This window comes from Balaenoptera borealis (genome assembly GCF_965194805.1).
Source record: "Balaenoptera borealis genome assembly, chromosome: 12".
NCBI classification, from domain to species: domain Eukaryota; kingdom Metazoa; phylum Chordata; class Mammalia; order Artiodactyla; family Balaenopteridae; genus Balaenoptera; species Balaenoptera borealis.
In genome coordinates, this window is record NC_138869.1 from 77,473,350 (window position 1) to 77,488,789 (window position 15,440).

General features: G+C 53.2%; 1 protein-coding gene across 3 annotated transcripts; it reads left to right on the plus strand.

Annotated features, from left to right (window-relative positions):
• Window positions 1-527: 527 nt before the first annotated feature.
• Window positions 528-15,266, plus strand: RSPH9 (radial spoke head component 9). 3 transcript variants are annotated; one of them, XM_082345894.1, is made up of 5 exons: window positions 528-2,047; window positions 5,057-5,222; window positions 7,679-7,808; window positions 8,286-8,432; window positions 14,223-15,266. In XM_082345894.1, the coding sequence occupies exons 1-5, from the start codon at window positions 1,821-1,823 to the stop codon at window positions 14,276-14,278; spliced, it is 726 nt and encodes a 241-aa protein (XP_082202020.1). In that variant the 5' UTR covers window positions 528-1,820; the 3' UTR covers window positions 14,279-15,266. The 3 variants fall into 3 exon arrangements, with proteins under 3 accessions (XP_082202020.1, XP_082202019.1, XP_082202018.1); XM_082345893.1 differs by having other exon boundaries at window positions 5,057-5,183; window positions 15,060-15,266; XM_082345892.1 differs by having other exon boundaries at window positions 892-2,047; window positions 15,060-15,266.
• The last annotated feature ends 174 nt before the right edge of the window (window positions 15,267-15,440 follow it).

Genomic DNA, 15,440 nt, shown 5'->3' on the forward strand with positions numbered 1-15,440 from the left:
TCAATGCAAACAAAAGGTTTGAGATCTTTTCTGTGCTGTGTCCACTTGAAGCATATTCCACCAGCTGGACTTTGCTGTTTTTGTGTCTGATATTACCTTACAGAAGAGGAGCGGGGCCATATCTCCCACTTGGGAAGGGACAGGCTGAGGGGTCTGCCTAAAGGGAGGGAGAGTTTTGAACAAGGGAGTTATAAATTGTTTTGAGATGTAAGACACATTAAGCCAAGTCAGATTCCCTCAAGTACTACTTTTAAAAGCCTTCATAAACAATGTCTAGGCAATCAAAACAAAGTAATTATTCAGGTAATTTAGACACTTCTCTGTCGGGTTGGCATTGGGGCCAGGTCATTCTGATTTCATGAGTCCTCCAAAGGAATCCAGAAATTAAAAGATCAGTTAATAATTTTATCAATAAATCCCATCTCCTCTGACAACAAGCCTGCTGAGGCACCTGTTTATCTCTTTTTTAAAATTTATTTTTGGCTGCATTGGGTCTTTGTTGCTGAGCACGGGCTTTCTCTAGTTGTGGCGAGCGGGGCTACTCCTCTTTGTGGTGTGCGGGCTTCTCATCGCGGGGGCTTCTCTTTGTTGCGGAGCACGGGCTCTAGGTGCGCGGGCTTCAGTAGTTGTGGCACATGGGCTTCAGTAGTTGTGGTTCGTGGGCTCTAGAGCGCAGGCTCAGTAATTGTGGCGCACGGGCTTAGTTGCTCCTTGGCATGTGGGATCCTCCCAGACCAGGGATCGAACCCGTGTCCCCTGCATTGACAGGCGGATTCTTAACCACTGCGCCACTATGGAAGTCCCTGTTTATCTCTTAACCTTGGCTGGGCACTCCAGAGATGGATGTGAAGAAATAGTATCTCGCCCAGGGAGTGAAGAGCCCCAGCTTCAGTGGGGTTCTGGCCTTTCATCTGTTGCCACCACTTTCGCCTAAAAGCAACAGTTGTGGGGCTTGAGGTAGGTAAATGTAGGTGGTAGGGAACATGTAGTTGTTAATGTAAATGAAAATGTTGATGGGAAAGTGTAGTCTGTAAAATCACCCATTTTGTACCCCTCTTCGCACCCTCCTTTCCCAAGGTGTGGCCCTATACCTTGCCCCAATTGCCTAGGCCCCAGCTACCCGTGCTGCAGGGCTAGTGGGATCTTAATTCCCCCACCAGGGATTGGCCCAGGTCCTCAGGCAGTGAAAGCGGGGAGTCCTAACCAGCCACTGGGCCGCTGGGGAACTTCCCCGCCCCCGCCCCCCCTCATCACCTTGCCTAGGTCTTTGTAAGACCTGTCTTTGCGGGGGATTAATTGCCTTGGTATCCTAGAGCCAAGAGGATCTCAAATTCTTTTCTGCGTAGATAATTCTGAGGCCAAGAAAGGACATGACTGGAGTGAAATAATATAGCTAGTGTCGCTGTTGCATTTTTCTTCCCAAACCCCCACTGCGTATACAGTGAGGACTCAGTAAATGTCGACCGTGTGTAAGGGCTTAGGGAAAGCAAAAATATCCCCAGAACTTGGCTTATTTGGACCTCCAATCTATCAACTGTATCCTACCTATTTGGGGGGGGAAAAATCACGCCGTTGCCCTGACAACAACACCTCCCAACACCTACTCGGGAAAGGAAGCGGGAGGGAGCTAGTGTACCCCTGGCTTTTCGGAAGGGCTCCATGGGAAGAAGGGCTGGCAGGAGGCCCCAGAAGGCTGGGCTACGGGAGGTCGCGTGCGTGAAATCCCGCTTCCGGTCGGATGGAAGGGCGGAGCTTTGGGTCTCAGTGGAGACCTGCTTCTCCTAGCAACCTGGCAGGCGTTGAGCAGAGCCGCTGGAGCAATGGACGAAGAGAGCCTCCTATTGTCTCTGGAGCTGGCGTCCGGTAGTGGGCAGGGCCTCAGCCCGGACCGTCGGGCCTCACTGCTCACTTCCCTTATGCTGGTTAAACGCGACTACCGCTTCGATCGGGTCCTTTTCTGGGGCCGCATCCTCGGCCTCGTCGCCGATTACTACATCGCGCAGGGCCTGAGCGAGGACCAGCTCGCACCGCGCAAGACCCTGTACAGGTGGAGGCGGCGCCCGGGCTGGCTGAGGCCACAGGGGGATACTGAGGAGCCGGGGGCTAGCGAGGGCCGGGAAGGGGTGGGTGCGAGGTAGGATCGAAAGGGGCGAGGTCCAGGAAGAGAGTGGGCGAGGTCCTCCCTGGGAGGACACGTGGGGAGGGGCGCCAGAGAAAGACTGGTGGGGTTATAATGGAAGCGTGGCAAGAACGGAGGCAGGGCAAGATGAAAGTTTCTGGAGAATGAAGACCCAGAGTAGACGTCAGGTGGTGGACCTGCTTTTTCAAAGAGTTCAGCTTGGAGAAGGGTCAGAAGCCTTGAGGGGTGGTGGGGAGCTGTTTGGAAGTGGGTCCCGAAGCATTTTCGGTGGAGGTGTTGGCTCACAGGAGGCCCTCTAGGAATTAGTGAACGAATGTGGAATGAGAGAGAAGGGATTTAGAACTGAAGAAATTTCCCTGGACAGTGCCATACAGGACCATCCAACCTCTTTTTGACTACCCCCGACGATGGGGAGCTCATCATCTTACAAGCATTCCGTTGAGGCTGCAGGAAGTTGGAGACTTCATTTATCTATCCATGCATCAATCCAACATTGATTGGATGTATCCTGTGCTAGACTTGGGGTTAAAAAGATGGCTAAGACTCACCCGTATCTCCAAGTTATTCACATCCTAGGAAGGGAGACCAATGGGTAACCCAGCAATTACAGCAAAGTGTCTTAAAACTGGGACGGAGGTGTACACAAAGGGGTGCCAGGGTGGGACATTCTCCTAGAGAGTAATTAGATAAGATTACTGAGATCTGAGAGATGATCTGGAGTTCTCCAGGAAAGTGTGGGGGACAGGCATGACAGTTAGAGGGAACAACTGCAAGCTTATTGGCTTGAGCTGGCTTTGGGTGTTTTGGGAGAATAGTGGGCAGGCAAACATGGCAGTGGCAGCCTAGGGTGTTATGTTGAACTGGATGGAGAGGCCAAGGGGTTTGAACTTTGTCCACAGGCTATGGGGAGCCACTGAGGGCCTTTAATCAAGAAGAGCCTGCTCAGACCTGAGTGGGTAGAATGGTCTGGAAGTGGGTGAGCATTTGGAAGTCTGTTGCAGTGTCCAGATGAAGGGGGACTGAAAGGAGGAGGTAGCTGAGGGAATAGAGGGGAGGGATTGGAAAGATTTAAGTGGTAGAAGTGGCAGGACTTGTGACTAAATGGGGAAAGGTGAAGAAGAGGTCACGGTTGACCCTTCCTTCCAGCTTAGGTAGCTGGGTAAGTGCTGGTGCCCCCCACTGGGAGAGAATTCAGGAGGTACTAGGGAAGGCCTAGTGAATTTGGTGTGAGGTGCCTATGGGGCAGGGTGGTAAGGAGGCATATTAAAGTACAGATCTGGAGTCCAGAAGAAAAATTTGGACTGAAGATAGAGATTTGAGACTCACTCTATTCCAATCAGTTTTTATTTCTTTGGCACCTAGTATGTGCTAGGCATTGATCTAGGCATGGGGAATTCACTGCGAAAGAGACAAAGTCCTTGTCTTCATGGAGTTTACATTTTAGTGTGTATGTGGGGGAGGGGAGACCGACAATAAATAAACATACACTTAGCATTGGTGCTAAAGGAGACAGAGAATACAGGATGGGGTACTATTATAAACAGTAACATTTGAGAAGAGACCTGAAGCAACTGAGAGAGTAAGCTGTGTGTTTATGTCAGGGAAAAGCATTCCAGGCAAGTGCAAAGGCCCCGAGGCAGGTGTGTGCTTAGTGTAGTGTGGAACTCTGAAGAGGCTAGTGTGGCTAGAGAGGAGTGAGTGAGGGGGACCATTGCATGAGGTCAGAGAGGGGCCGAGACAATTGTGCAGGGCCCTGTGGGGCACTGTAAGGACTTGGCTCAATGGGAAGTCACTGGAAGGTTCTGCACAGAGACACGATCTGGCTTAGGTTTTAACAGCTGGGTGGGGACTAGACTGAAAGGGGAGCAGGTATGGACATGGGGAGACCGGTTAGGAAGCTACTGCAATATCTGGGCAAGAGTAGATGGTGGCTTGGACAAGGGTGGAAGCAGTGGAGGTGGTGAGAGGTGGCTGGATTCTGGATGTCAACTAGGGAGTAGCTGGGGTTCTAGGGGTCAGGTAGGTGAGACTGTGGAGAGAAAAGAGCAGTGAGAATAGATCCTTGGAAGTACTTAAGGCACTGGAGGAGGGAGAAAGGAGATGTAAAAGGAAATAGAAATGGAGATGCGTTTGTTGGGTTTTAGGTCCCATGGATGACCTTCTTTGGAGCAGTTTCTTGGGGTGCCAGGGGCAGAATCATGGTGCAGTGGTCAAAGAGTGAAAGTGAGGGAGAGCAAGGGCTGCCACAGAGCAAATTGTTCTCGATTATGGTTCAGAGTTGGGGAAGAAGAGGGCAGGACAGGAAAGGGGCATTTTCTAGAGGGGCATGGATTTGAGGGCTGTTGTTTTATAAAGCTGGGGCGTTTTCATGCTGTGAAGGAGCCAGTGGAGAGTGAAGGGAGGAAACGTGAGCAGAGAGCAGGCTGGGGACGCAGGCCCTACATGGATGAGGGAGGAGTGGGAGGATATCCCCTCCTGGCAGGATGTGAGAAAGAAGGGAAGACCTCAGAGGAGGAGAGCTTCTTGAGCCTGGGCTGGGCTTTCCTGAGAAGTGGGTGGAGATAGCCATGCTGTCAGCTCAGCAGGCAGGCTGAGCATGAATTTGGGGCCCACAGGAGCAGAGGCACCTGCAACTGAGGAAAGTTCAGCTTCCAGAAACTCAAATGGGACCTCACAGTCCAGATATCTATCTAGGAAGAAGCTCTTGGAATCTTGGCGTACTGAAGCTTTTAAAAGATAAAGCTGAATTTCATCACATGTGGGGTGGGGTGCACCACAGGCACTTAGCACTTCTTAGGGGAAAGATGTGACTCCCAACAGCTCTTCTTGGGCCTCACCTCTCTTGAGAAGGGGCGGGGGCAGGAAGCTGGAGTCAGAGGGGAGTTAGAATCGGGGTGATGGGGATGTTGTTGGCAGCCTGAACTGCATGGAGTGGAGCCTCCTGCCCCCTGCCACGGAGGAGATGGAGATGCAGACGTCTGTGGTGAAGGGCCGCTTCATGGGGGACCCCTCACATGAGTACGAACACACCGAGCTGCAGAAGGTGAATGAGGGCGAAAAGGTCTTTGAAGAAGAAGTAGTGGTGAGTGAAGACAAGAGGAGGAGGAGGGCCCGAATGAAAGGGACCTGGGCCATCCAAACCCCAGCCCAATGCACACTGCGGCAGAAACAACGTTTATCATCGCTGCCACTGGTGCCAGCTGGGCCTGGGTTGCTGGGTGTGTTAGGGCCTGTGCCACTGTGCCAGTCCCATTGCTTCATCCTCACAGCTCTGGGAAGTTGGTACCTTACTTTCCAGGTGATAGAGAGGAGAAAACGGAAACATAGAGAGGTTAAGTGACTTGCCCAGGGTAACACCACTCCTGAGTGATGACACGGTGGCAAAGTGGCTGGGCAGCTCTCGGGGGAGCCGTGCTATGGGGCTGGGGCTGGGAAGAAGGGGTGTGTGCTTTGCTCTGGGGCAAGGGGGTGTGTGCAGGTGCTTATATTTTTGTATAAATTTGTATTTTACTAGATAATACATTCACTTGGTTCACAATTCACAAAAAGGAATATAGTAAAGTTTCCCTCCTACCCTATCCACCAGTCACTCAGGTCGTCTTTCTGGGGGTCATTAATAGAACCGTGTTGCGTGTGTGTGTGTGTGTCCAAGTCTTGCCACTCAAAGCGCAGTCTGTATCAGAAGCATCACCATGCCCTGGGAGTTAGAAATGCAGACTCTCGGGCTGGCATCAGGGTCTGAATTTTAACATGTTCCAAGGGGATTTATTTTTAATTTTTATTATTTTTTAATAAGTTTATTTATTTATTTTTGCCCGTGTTGGGTCTTCGTTAATGCGCGCGGGCTTTCTCTAGTTGCAGCAAGTGGGGGCTTCTCATGGCGGTGGCTTCTCTTGCTGCAGAGCACGGGCACTAGGCATGCAGGCTCAGTAGTTGTGGCTCGCAGGCTCTAGCGCACAGGATCAGTAGTTGTGGCGCACGGTCTTAGTTGCTCCTTGGCATGTGAGATCTTCCTGGACCAGGGCTCGAACCTGTGTCCCCTGCATTGGCAGGCGGATTCTTAACCACTGTGCCGCCAGGGAAGTCCCTCCAAGGGGATTTAAATATGCATTAAAGTTTGAGAAGCTCTGCTTCCAGAGACATTTTATGCAAGTACAAACCTCAGCCAATACCTCACCCCGACATATTCTCTTTTTATCTTAAAAAACAAAACAAAACAAGTGGCAGCATGTTATGCACACAGTTCTGCACTTTGCTTTTTTCTCCTAACAATATATTTTGGAGATTTTTCTACATCAGTGCCTGAAGAACCTCCCCATTCTTTTTACCATTGTGTGAACGTACCATATTTAACCGGCGTCTCATTCACGGAAATGTCGGTTTCCAAGTTTTCGCTCTGACAAGCGATGCCACAGTGAGTAAGCTTGTGCATGCGTCATTTCCCATGCATGCACTCGATTTGAAGGATCAACTCCTAGAAATGGGGTTGTGCAGTCAAAAAATAACCAGCCCAAGTTCTGAAACTGGAGAAACCTGGGATTCAAAACCCAGCCTCTGCACTGGAACCCAGGTGATGCCGAAACTCTGGGTCTAGGTCTATGATGCTTCAGCTGCAACCCCGTGCCCGCCTGACAAACTTAACCTCCCCTCAGTTTTATTTTCTGTAGAATTGGGATCATTATGTTTACTTTGCAGGCTTGTGCAGATTAAATGAGGTGACATATTTAAAGCCCCTGGCCTAGACACTTATTATTAGTTTCGCTCTCCTCCTTTGTAATCAATTCTAGTCAGCAGCCCATGGGAAACAGGTGGTTGAGTGACTTTGGGGGCTCCCAGTGACATGTTTTCCCTGGTAAGTGCTGCTTTTTCCCAAACATCTCTATGAAGTCCTTTTGTTCAGGGCTGCCCTTGATATTGATTATAACCAAATTTCATCTGCGTAAAAATTGTATGGGGTGATGCTTGAGAAATAATGTTAAGTCAAAGGGCAGGATATGAAACTATATAAACTGTAACTCTAATTTTCCTTTGAATATAGGCATAGAAAAAAAGAATAGAAGGAAGTATACCAATATGTTATCAGCGATTACCTTTAGAAGGTGGGATTATGAGTGGTTTTCATTTTCTTAGGTATATTGTAAAATATTTCTCTATTACCCAGATAGTCTACAGTGAGCATGATAGCTTTTATATTTTAAAAAGGCAAAATAAGCAACATTAAAATATGATGATAGAATGGTTTGTTTCTGGAAAGGTACATAAAAAACCATTAACGGTATCTGCCCCCAGTGAGGGCAATTTGGGGGCCAGGGATGAAGTGAGAGAGACTGCTTTTTTTTTTAAGTTTTAAATATTGCACTCATCACCAATTTAAGAAAGGAAGGGAGGGCAGGAAGGCGAGGACTCACCATCGTGATTTTCCATGGACCTGGCATCTACACTGTGGTGACCCAGATCAGATGGTCATGCTGAGGCCCTTGCACCAGGAGTGACTGGGCACAGCGCCCTGGCAGGATGGCTTGTCTCTTGTCTCCTCAGGTCCAGATCAAGGAAGAGACCCGCTTGGTGTCCATCATTGACCAGATCGACAAGGCTGTGGCTGTCATCCCCCGAGGTGCCCTCTTTAAGACCCCTTTTGGACCCATCCGTGTCAATCGGACCTTTGAAGGTGAATTCTCAGGCATCTCTTAGGGCCAGAAGGCATCTCTTCCTGAGCATAGTTGGACACATGCCTGGGAGTCCAGGGGAGACTGCCCACTTTCTCAGAGAAAGAATAGCTGTGGCCACATCACTTGGGAGGATGTGCCCAATGACCTGGTATCTGTGCTTGGCATGGGTACCCAGTCACTGGACCCTGACTCTTTTATGCCTGAGGGTGGGGGAGCATCTGGCCACCTGGGTCTGGGGCTTTGTGTGGTGCTGGGCTCCCCGCCTTTTCCTACCCTCCTCCTCCATGGTCTGTCCTCATTGCAGGATCTGAGCCAAGTTCGGCTGAGAGAACACTGCTCCCTTTTCGCCCTTCAGTCCCCCGTCAGTAGCTGACTGAGTCCTCTGCAAGCCCCTCCACGTGGTCCCCAATCATAGAGGAAGGGGACTGTGGGGTTTGGGGATGACCTTCACTTCCTACCTGCCGCCCCTTTTGTAGGACTGTCCTCGTCTGAAGCCAAGAAGCTCAGTTCCTACTTCCACTTCAGGGAGCCTGTTGAGCTGAAGAACAAGACCTTGCTTGAGAAGGCTGACCTGGACCCCTCCCTGGACTTCATGGACTCCTTGGAGCATGACATCCCCAAAGGTAACAGCCTGTTACTTGGAGGACATTGGATTTGCCCCCAGGTCAGAGCAGTGGGCCGTGCCACCTGCCATTCTCCTCTAAGAGTGGGACCGAGGGCCTGGGTGGGAACTGGGGGTTCACTGTGGGGCCTTGAGGGTGGGGCTTCCCCAGGGCCCAATACAGGGCTCAGCTCCTAGTAAACAGTTGGTAAGTGTTTGCGGACAAAAGGATTGTCTTCCATGTGCTTCCACAGACAGGAAGTCTCTCAGTGTTTCTTTTGATTTTCATACCAATCTTGAATGGAGGCAAATTGGGAATCTCCCCTGACCCAAAACATCTCTGAAAACACCCCTGAAAATACTAGCCATCCATACATCTCAGTGGTTAGTTTCAGGGTTAGATCCAGTGCTTAGCACACAGCTGGTGCTCAGTGAGTGGGTGCTGACTGACCTGCTGAGGCCACCTGCTAAGGAAATGAGTTCCATACATTTGCCTCCTGTTATGTGGTTGTACTTTTTAATCATAAAACATACAACTTCAGAGGCCTCCTTTTTTTAAAAAATATTTATTTATTTATTTGGCTGTGTTGGGTCTTCATTGCTGCGTGTGGTCTTTCTCTAGTTGCGGTGAGCGGGGGCTACTCTCCGTTGCGGTGCGTGGGCTTGTCATTGCGGTGGCTTCTCTTGTTGCGGAGCACAGGCTCTAGGTGCGTGGGCTTCAGTAGTTGTGGCTCGTGGGCTCTAGAGCGCAGGCTCAGTAGTTGTGGTGCACGAGTTTAGTTGCTCCCTGGCATGTGGGATCTTCCCGGACCAGGGATCGAACCCTTGTCCCCTGCATTGGTAGATGGATTCTTAACCACTGTGCCACCAGGGAGGTCTCCAGAGGCCTTCTTGTGCTTCAGGTCCCACCTGGCCCAGGCACACAGCCAGCAGTTGGTGGAGTCACAGAGACCCCATTTCCTTCCTGGGGTCCACCAGTAGAGACGAGCATGTCCTTGGAAGATGCTCTTGCTTGGATGCTGCAGCCCAGGACAGGTGCCAGGCTCCGGCATTCGGGGGCCAGACCCAAGGCACTGACTCAGCACCCCTGCTTCTTTCCCTCCCCATGCTTGGTGTTCTGAGAACTGGAGGGAATCTGTTGTTGATGATGGCAAAGATAATGATACTAGTAACTACTCATAAAAGCAATGACACTGCTTATTGTGTGCCAGACATTGTACTGTCCTTCCCATGCCTTATCTCATTTTAATCTTCACAGCTGACCTATGAGGTAGATACTATTATTATCCCCATTTTACAGATGAAGAAACAGAGGCTCAGAGAGTTAAACCCAAGGACATAGTGTTAGAGCGTTAGACTCCAAGGCTCTGGCCTTAACTGTGGTGTCAAGTAGATGGTGTTTCATTTTAAGTGGACATTGGGAATGGCAGGACAATAGTCACTCCCACCACTAAGGGGAAACGCTTCTGAGGAGCAATGAGCAACCCAGTCGGGCTGGAACTCAGGGTAGGGGTGGGACGGCAGTAGTCGTTAAAGGAAAGGGCTCTGGAACCAGAAAGCCTGCGTTGGAATCCTGAATCTGCCTCATACTAGCTGGGTGACCTCAGGCAAGTCCCTCAATTTCCTTGTGCCTCAATTTGTAAAAGGGGAATAATACTTCCTACCTCATTGGGCTGTTATGAGAATTAAATGAGTTAACACATATACAAAACATTTATAATAGTGCTTAACACATTAAGGACTCAAGTAAAAATTAATAATTATTACTGATCTTGTTGTCGGTAGCAAAAAGGCCTTAGAGGTGGGTCGGGCAGGCCTAGGGGGGCCTAGGAGGCCAAGGGGTAGGAGGCGTAGACCAAGGCAGTAGGAGCTGCTGGTGGCTCGTGAGCAGGTCTGTGATAACAAGGCAGTGGTGCATGGATGGATGGAAAGGGGCAAGCCAGGGATCTGGAGGCTGTTTCACGGCTACTGCAGTGCCCCAGGGGCTGGGCTGTGGGTCCCAGGTGGGTAAGGACTGCCAGCAAAGAGTGGCTACTCTGGCCTCCAATACATGGGCGCTCCAGAGTCAACCCTCCTTGAGCATAGAAAAGGGGGTCCTGGACCTCTGGGGGAGATGAAGAAGGTTTATTGGGGATGGGCATTTCTCAACCACCAGACATACTTCCCAGACTCCCATTACCTCCTCCAATTCTTTGCTCCCTGCCTGGCAAGGCTGGAGGGGGCTGCACATCCCTGGTTGATAAAGGGAGCCAGGAACACTGTGGTGGTGGGACCTGGCGCCATGGGCTGAATGGTGGACGGAGAAAAGTCCTCTTAGAGCCCCTAATCTGGGGGCAGCAGCCCCTCCTCCCTGATTCAGTGTGTGGCTGGAAAGCTCTGTCCGGTGCTGACTTCTCAGCCTTCTCACACGCAGCAGGATGCTCCAGGGCCAGCGGATGAGGCACTCCCTCCATAGCGCTGGGTGACTGGGGGTGCTAACACAAGAGCGCCTCCTCCTCCTTGAGCCTAGACTTCTTGCCCTAATGGTGGGCCTTAGGGCTGAAGCGTGATTCGACACCCAGTCCACCCCCGCACGTTGCTTTGTCCGTAGTCCTGGAGCCTTAGGGGCTGAGGGCTCCTGACATCTCCTGTGTGTGTGGGCCTGAGGGGAGGGATGCTCCTGGCCTGACCTTGGGAAACTCCACAGCTTCCGGGCCTCCAGCTCCCTTCCTCCCAGAGCTAACACCAGAAAGCCTCCAGGAAGTCGGGCCCAGCTTTTTCTCATGATGTCTTGATGGGAGCCATGGTGTGGGGGTGAAAGTGTGGATGGTCGGGGGAGAGCAGACACTGACTTTGCTCCCAGACTCCCTTCCTTATCTGCCAGTGAAAGAGCAAAAGGAGCTGCTGGGAGGCTGCCCCATCAGGCAGACAGCAGCCAGAATGGCTGGGCTGCTAAGTGAGGCCAAAATCCCGAGGAAGAGTTCCCTGGGACACCAGCACTGGCCGGAGGGGTGGAATTTGGGAGCCGTTTTCTGCCCAGGTAGGATCAGTTTCCTTTCTGGGTCTGAGGCAGTTGCTCAGGGGAACTTCATGTCATCTGTGAGCAGGTATGGCTTAGATTGGCCCTGCCTGGGGCCACTAATGCCCTCCTGAACTGTGCCTTGGGGTCTGCGGAGTTTTGTGGGAGTAGGGCTTTGGGAGCGAAACCATCCTCCTGGTGGACACAGGGCAACAGCTAAGAGTTCTCTGAGCTTGGGCTCTCGCCAGGTGAGACATGAAGCACCAGGTCAGGACACCAGATTTCTAGGCAGTACTCTTGCCATTCAATGCTCCTTAATCTTCCACTCTATCAGCAAATAATAGCCACTGAGCAGCTACTATGTCCCAGGCACCAGAGATGCCGCTGGGAACAGGACACCATCTTTGCCTCACAGAGGTTTGGGAAGATCAAATGAAACAGAAAAGTAAAATAGAAAGGTGCCTCACAAGTGAAATCATAGGTGTCCTGGGAAGCAGAGCGAGCTGGGTAGAGGGCAGAGCGCCTCTCCTTGCTCCACTCTGGGCCGGAGCTGACAGATCTCAGGAACTGCTCAGCACAGGGCCGCAGAGGCTCCAGCACAATGCCCAGTTCAGGCAGCAGAGGGCAGCAAGGGGCCTGCTTCCCTGGAAAGCCGCGGGGGACCAGGGGGACAGCATCGAAGAGGGGTGGGGAACACGGTGTCCGGGATCAGCCTTCTCTTGGGGGGTGTGCAGGTGGCACCTCCCTTCCAGCCCTGTGGAAGCCTGGGTGACAGGTGCTCTGTCTTCTGGACCAGGGGGCCTGGCCTTGCTCATCAATAAGACCAGGAACTCTTCCGCCTCGTTCCCCACCCCGCCCCCACCCCCTTCCCAGGCGCTGTGGCCCTGGTGTGGTGGGAGTGGCTGCTCTGAGAAGGGGCCCATGGCCATTTCTGTGTGTGTGACAAGTTGTGTGGTGCTGGTCTGAGGACCGGTTTAAGCCATCTGCTGCCCCTGGACAGCCCTGAACCCCAGCCTGGTCCACTCTACTCCTCAAACTTAATCTCAGAGCTTTGCTGCCTTCCTTCCTGGCGGGCAGGAGAATATAACCATGATAAGCCTACCCCAGCCTGAGGTTTCCACACTGGCAAGGCGGGTGAGGCCCTGCAACTTCCTGCTGATGCAGGAGGGCCCATTCCTGATTTACCAGCTTATATCCCTCCCACCACACCCTCAAAGAAGAGCGCTTGTGGAGAAGAGTGGTTGCCAGGGGACCGGAGGGGAGGTCTGGGGAGACCTGGGAGAGACCAGGGGCTGAGAACAGAAACACCAGGGCTGCAGGAGGCTGCTTTCCCCAGAGCCCCACAGGTGGTGGCTGGCTAGGCCCAGCCTTTCCAGCAGTTGCAGTGAGAAAAGTGGGTGAAGGTGACAGCAAGCGCCTGGCTTCCCAGGTAGACGCTACGTGACTCCTGGCACGTTGAGAGTGTGTTTCCTGGGCGACAAGCTGCGCCAGGGACAAGGAAAGGACAGGAGTGTGACAGGAATGCAAGGGAGGGAGGAGGTAGTGTCATTGGCTGGCCGGCCACTTCACATGCCGCTCCTGTCCTTGGCCTGCACCCTGGGCCTGCTCGGCACCGGCCCCCAACCTGGTGGCAGCACTGTATTTCTCTAGCATCCCTGTCAGTTTCTCCTTGCTCTTGGGTGGGGTGGGGAGAGCCCCTGCTGATGAGCCTGGGCCCCCCGGTGGCCAAACCCTAGGTGGGCAGGCTGGTGCCAGGGGAGGCCAGGACCCAGCCCTTGCCCAGGGTGTGCCAAGGTGCCAGCGACAGGGAACTGCTGATAGTGGTCTGGGCCGGGGGACTCCAGGATTCCAGTTCTCCAGGGCAGCATCTGGCTGCAAGCTGCCCTCCCCAGGTGGGCAGAGCCTGACCTTTTTCAGTTCAAGGGGGATGTGTGGCCGTGGGCTCCAAGGGCGGGGAGGGACACACCAGACGATGCTCTGGGAACTGGCAGGGGTAGAGGGCAGAGCGCTATCTTCTGGGGGGGCCTGTGCTTCTGGCCAGACGCTGAATGCAGTGCACTGGGAACACTTTGTTCTGTCACACCCCCTCTCCTGTTACCCATAGGCCATCTGTTTTCTGCAATGAGTGACTGGGAAAGCAACAGGCTAAGGCCTCTAGAACTCTGCGGGCAGGTCTATGAGGTGGAGATACGCAGAGGAAAGCTGCGAGCTAGGGGAAATACTCTCCACTTCTCTGACCAGGAAAGATACTGCCCCCATCCCAACCTAGGCAGTGCCCTACCCAGAGCTCTGGGAACCCAGGAACACCCTTCTTTCTTCTTAATGCTGTCTGGCCAGCACTGAGTGGGCCTGGGGGAGTGGGGTCGAGCCCACACTGTGCCTTCTGCTTCATCATCTCATGCATGGGTGGTGGCACTTGGTGCAGGCTACTGCACAGTGCTGAGGTGGCCTCCAGGTGGCCTCTCCCTAAGCAGCCCAAGGCCAGCTGACCTACACACACCCCAAAAACTCTGGCTTTGACCTGGGCAGGTGCTGGCACCCTGAGTAGGGCTAGCTGCCATCAGAGCCAGGGGTGCCTGGTGGTCAGGTCGCTTGGATTCAGGGTGGCCCCTGGAGGGTGGGACCTGAGCTCCGAGGCTGCTGGGTGTGGAGTGACCATGGTGGGCTGTGGCTGGAGGGGGCCTGCGGGCAGAGGGGCAGTGGAAGCTGGGCAGCCAGGCTGGCCTGGCAGCTGATGAAGGCCTAGGCGCAGTTCTCAGCGCATCACTGGCTGGTCCAGCACCAAAACCTTCAAAGCATTTGCCTTTCTGGCAGGGCCTGGAGCAGAGCTGCGGCTGGGCCGGGAGAGGCCTCAGTGCGCAGGGGAATAGAAGTTCCAGATCTGCATCCAGAGGCGATTTTCCCAGGCTCCTTCCTCCCACACAGCGGCTCCCTCCCTCGGTTCTGGAGCTGGATCAGGCCCTTCCCGCCAAGTCCTCACGGCTGCACAGCTCAGCCCCAGGCTGGGCTGCTCCCGTCTGGGGAGCAAAAACCAGGGCAGAACCCAGGACAGACAAAGGCTTATTAGTTGCAGCTCAAGTACCCTCCCGCCAAGGATGGCTCCCAGTCTACCGGCTGCCAGAAAGGGCTACTGAGCTGGGAGGCCTGAAACGGCCCCACTTCTATGTGAGCCTGGTCAGGTCTCATCCATCTCAGAGCAGAGGCTTCTAGCCTGGGGAAGAGAGAGCAAATGGCAAACAGCGGTGAAGCGCACCAGGACTGAAGGCCACCAGTGAGCACCCCTAGTGCAGGGTGAGAGGGAGCCTGGGGCCTCCCCTAGCCCAGCCCCAGCTCCCCTCTGCCTGTGCACTGTGGATTCAGCTTCCTCCCCCACGCAACCTTTCACTAGACTTGCTGACAAGAACAAAACGGACTGCTTTGAGTTTTACCTCTTTTCATTTCCTTTGCCCTCCCTCTGGAAGTGGTTTTAATGAGCAGTGAAATGGCTCAAAGGCAATCAGGAGGAGTAAAGTGCCGGGATAATTAAACTGTCTTCCCTTTTCCCACTGGACCTTAATGCTCGGGCCTGGCGGCCCCGAGCCTGGGGCCTCTGCATACCCGGCAGGGCTCTGCCTCCACAGTGCCCAGGCCTTGCCTCCTGCTCCTCCTCAGGGTCCTGGAGCATCCAGACGGAGAGAGGCAATACCCTGGTGGTGCTGCGCAGCCTGCTCTGGCCAGGCCTCACCTTCTACCACGCTCCTCGCACCAAGAACTATGGCTACATCTACGTGGGCACTGGCGAGAAGAACATCGACCTGCCGTTCATGCTGTAGGAGGGCCGCCTGGGGAGTCTGGAGAGTCTAAACAGTATTTTCATAATGTCCAGTGAATTTGGTCTGTTTGTTCTGTGCTGCTGCCTCCCCTCATCTCCACCTCCATGTGGCGTCCAGGCTGAGGAGAGGCCCAGCTCAAATAGAGCAAGTGGCAGAGGGTTGGAATGTGCTAACGAGAGAGAATGGTGGGAGGAAATGGCGGGGGGGAGAAGGTGACAGC

Bases quoted from the DNA above. Each gene is read 5' to 3' on its own strand.
- RSPH9 (XM_082345892.1), top strand. From the start codon at position 1,821: ATGGACGAAGAGAGCCTCCTATTGTCTCTGGAGCTGGCGTCCGGTAGT. The intron at 2,048-5,056 runs GTGGAGGCGGCG...TGTTGTTGGCAG, and splicing joins CCGCGCAAGACCCTGTACAG to CCTGAACTGCATGGAGTGGA. The intron at 8,433-15,059 runs GTAACAGCCTGT...GCTCCTCCTCAG, and splicing joins GGAGCATGACATCCCCAAAG to GGTCCTGGAGCATCCAGACG.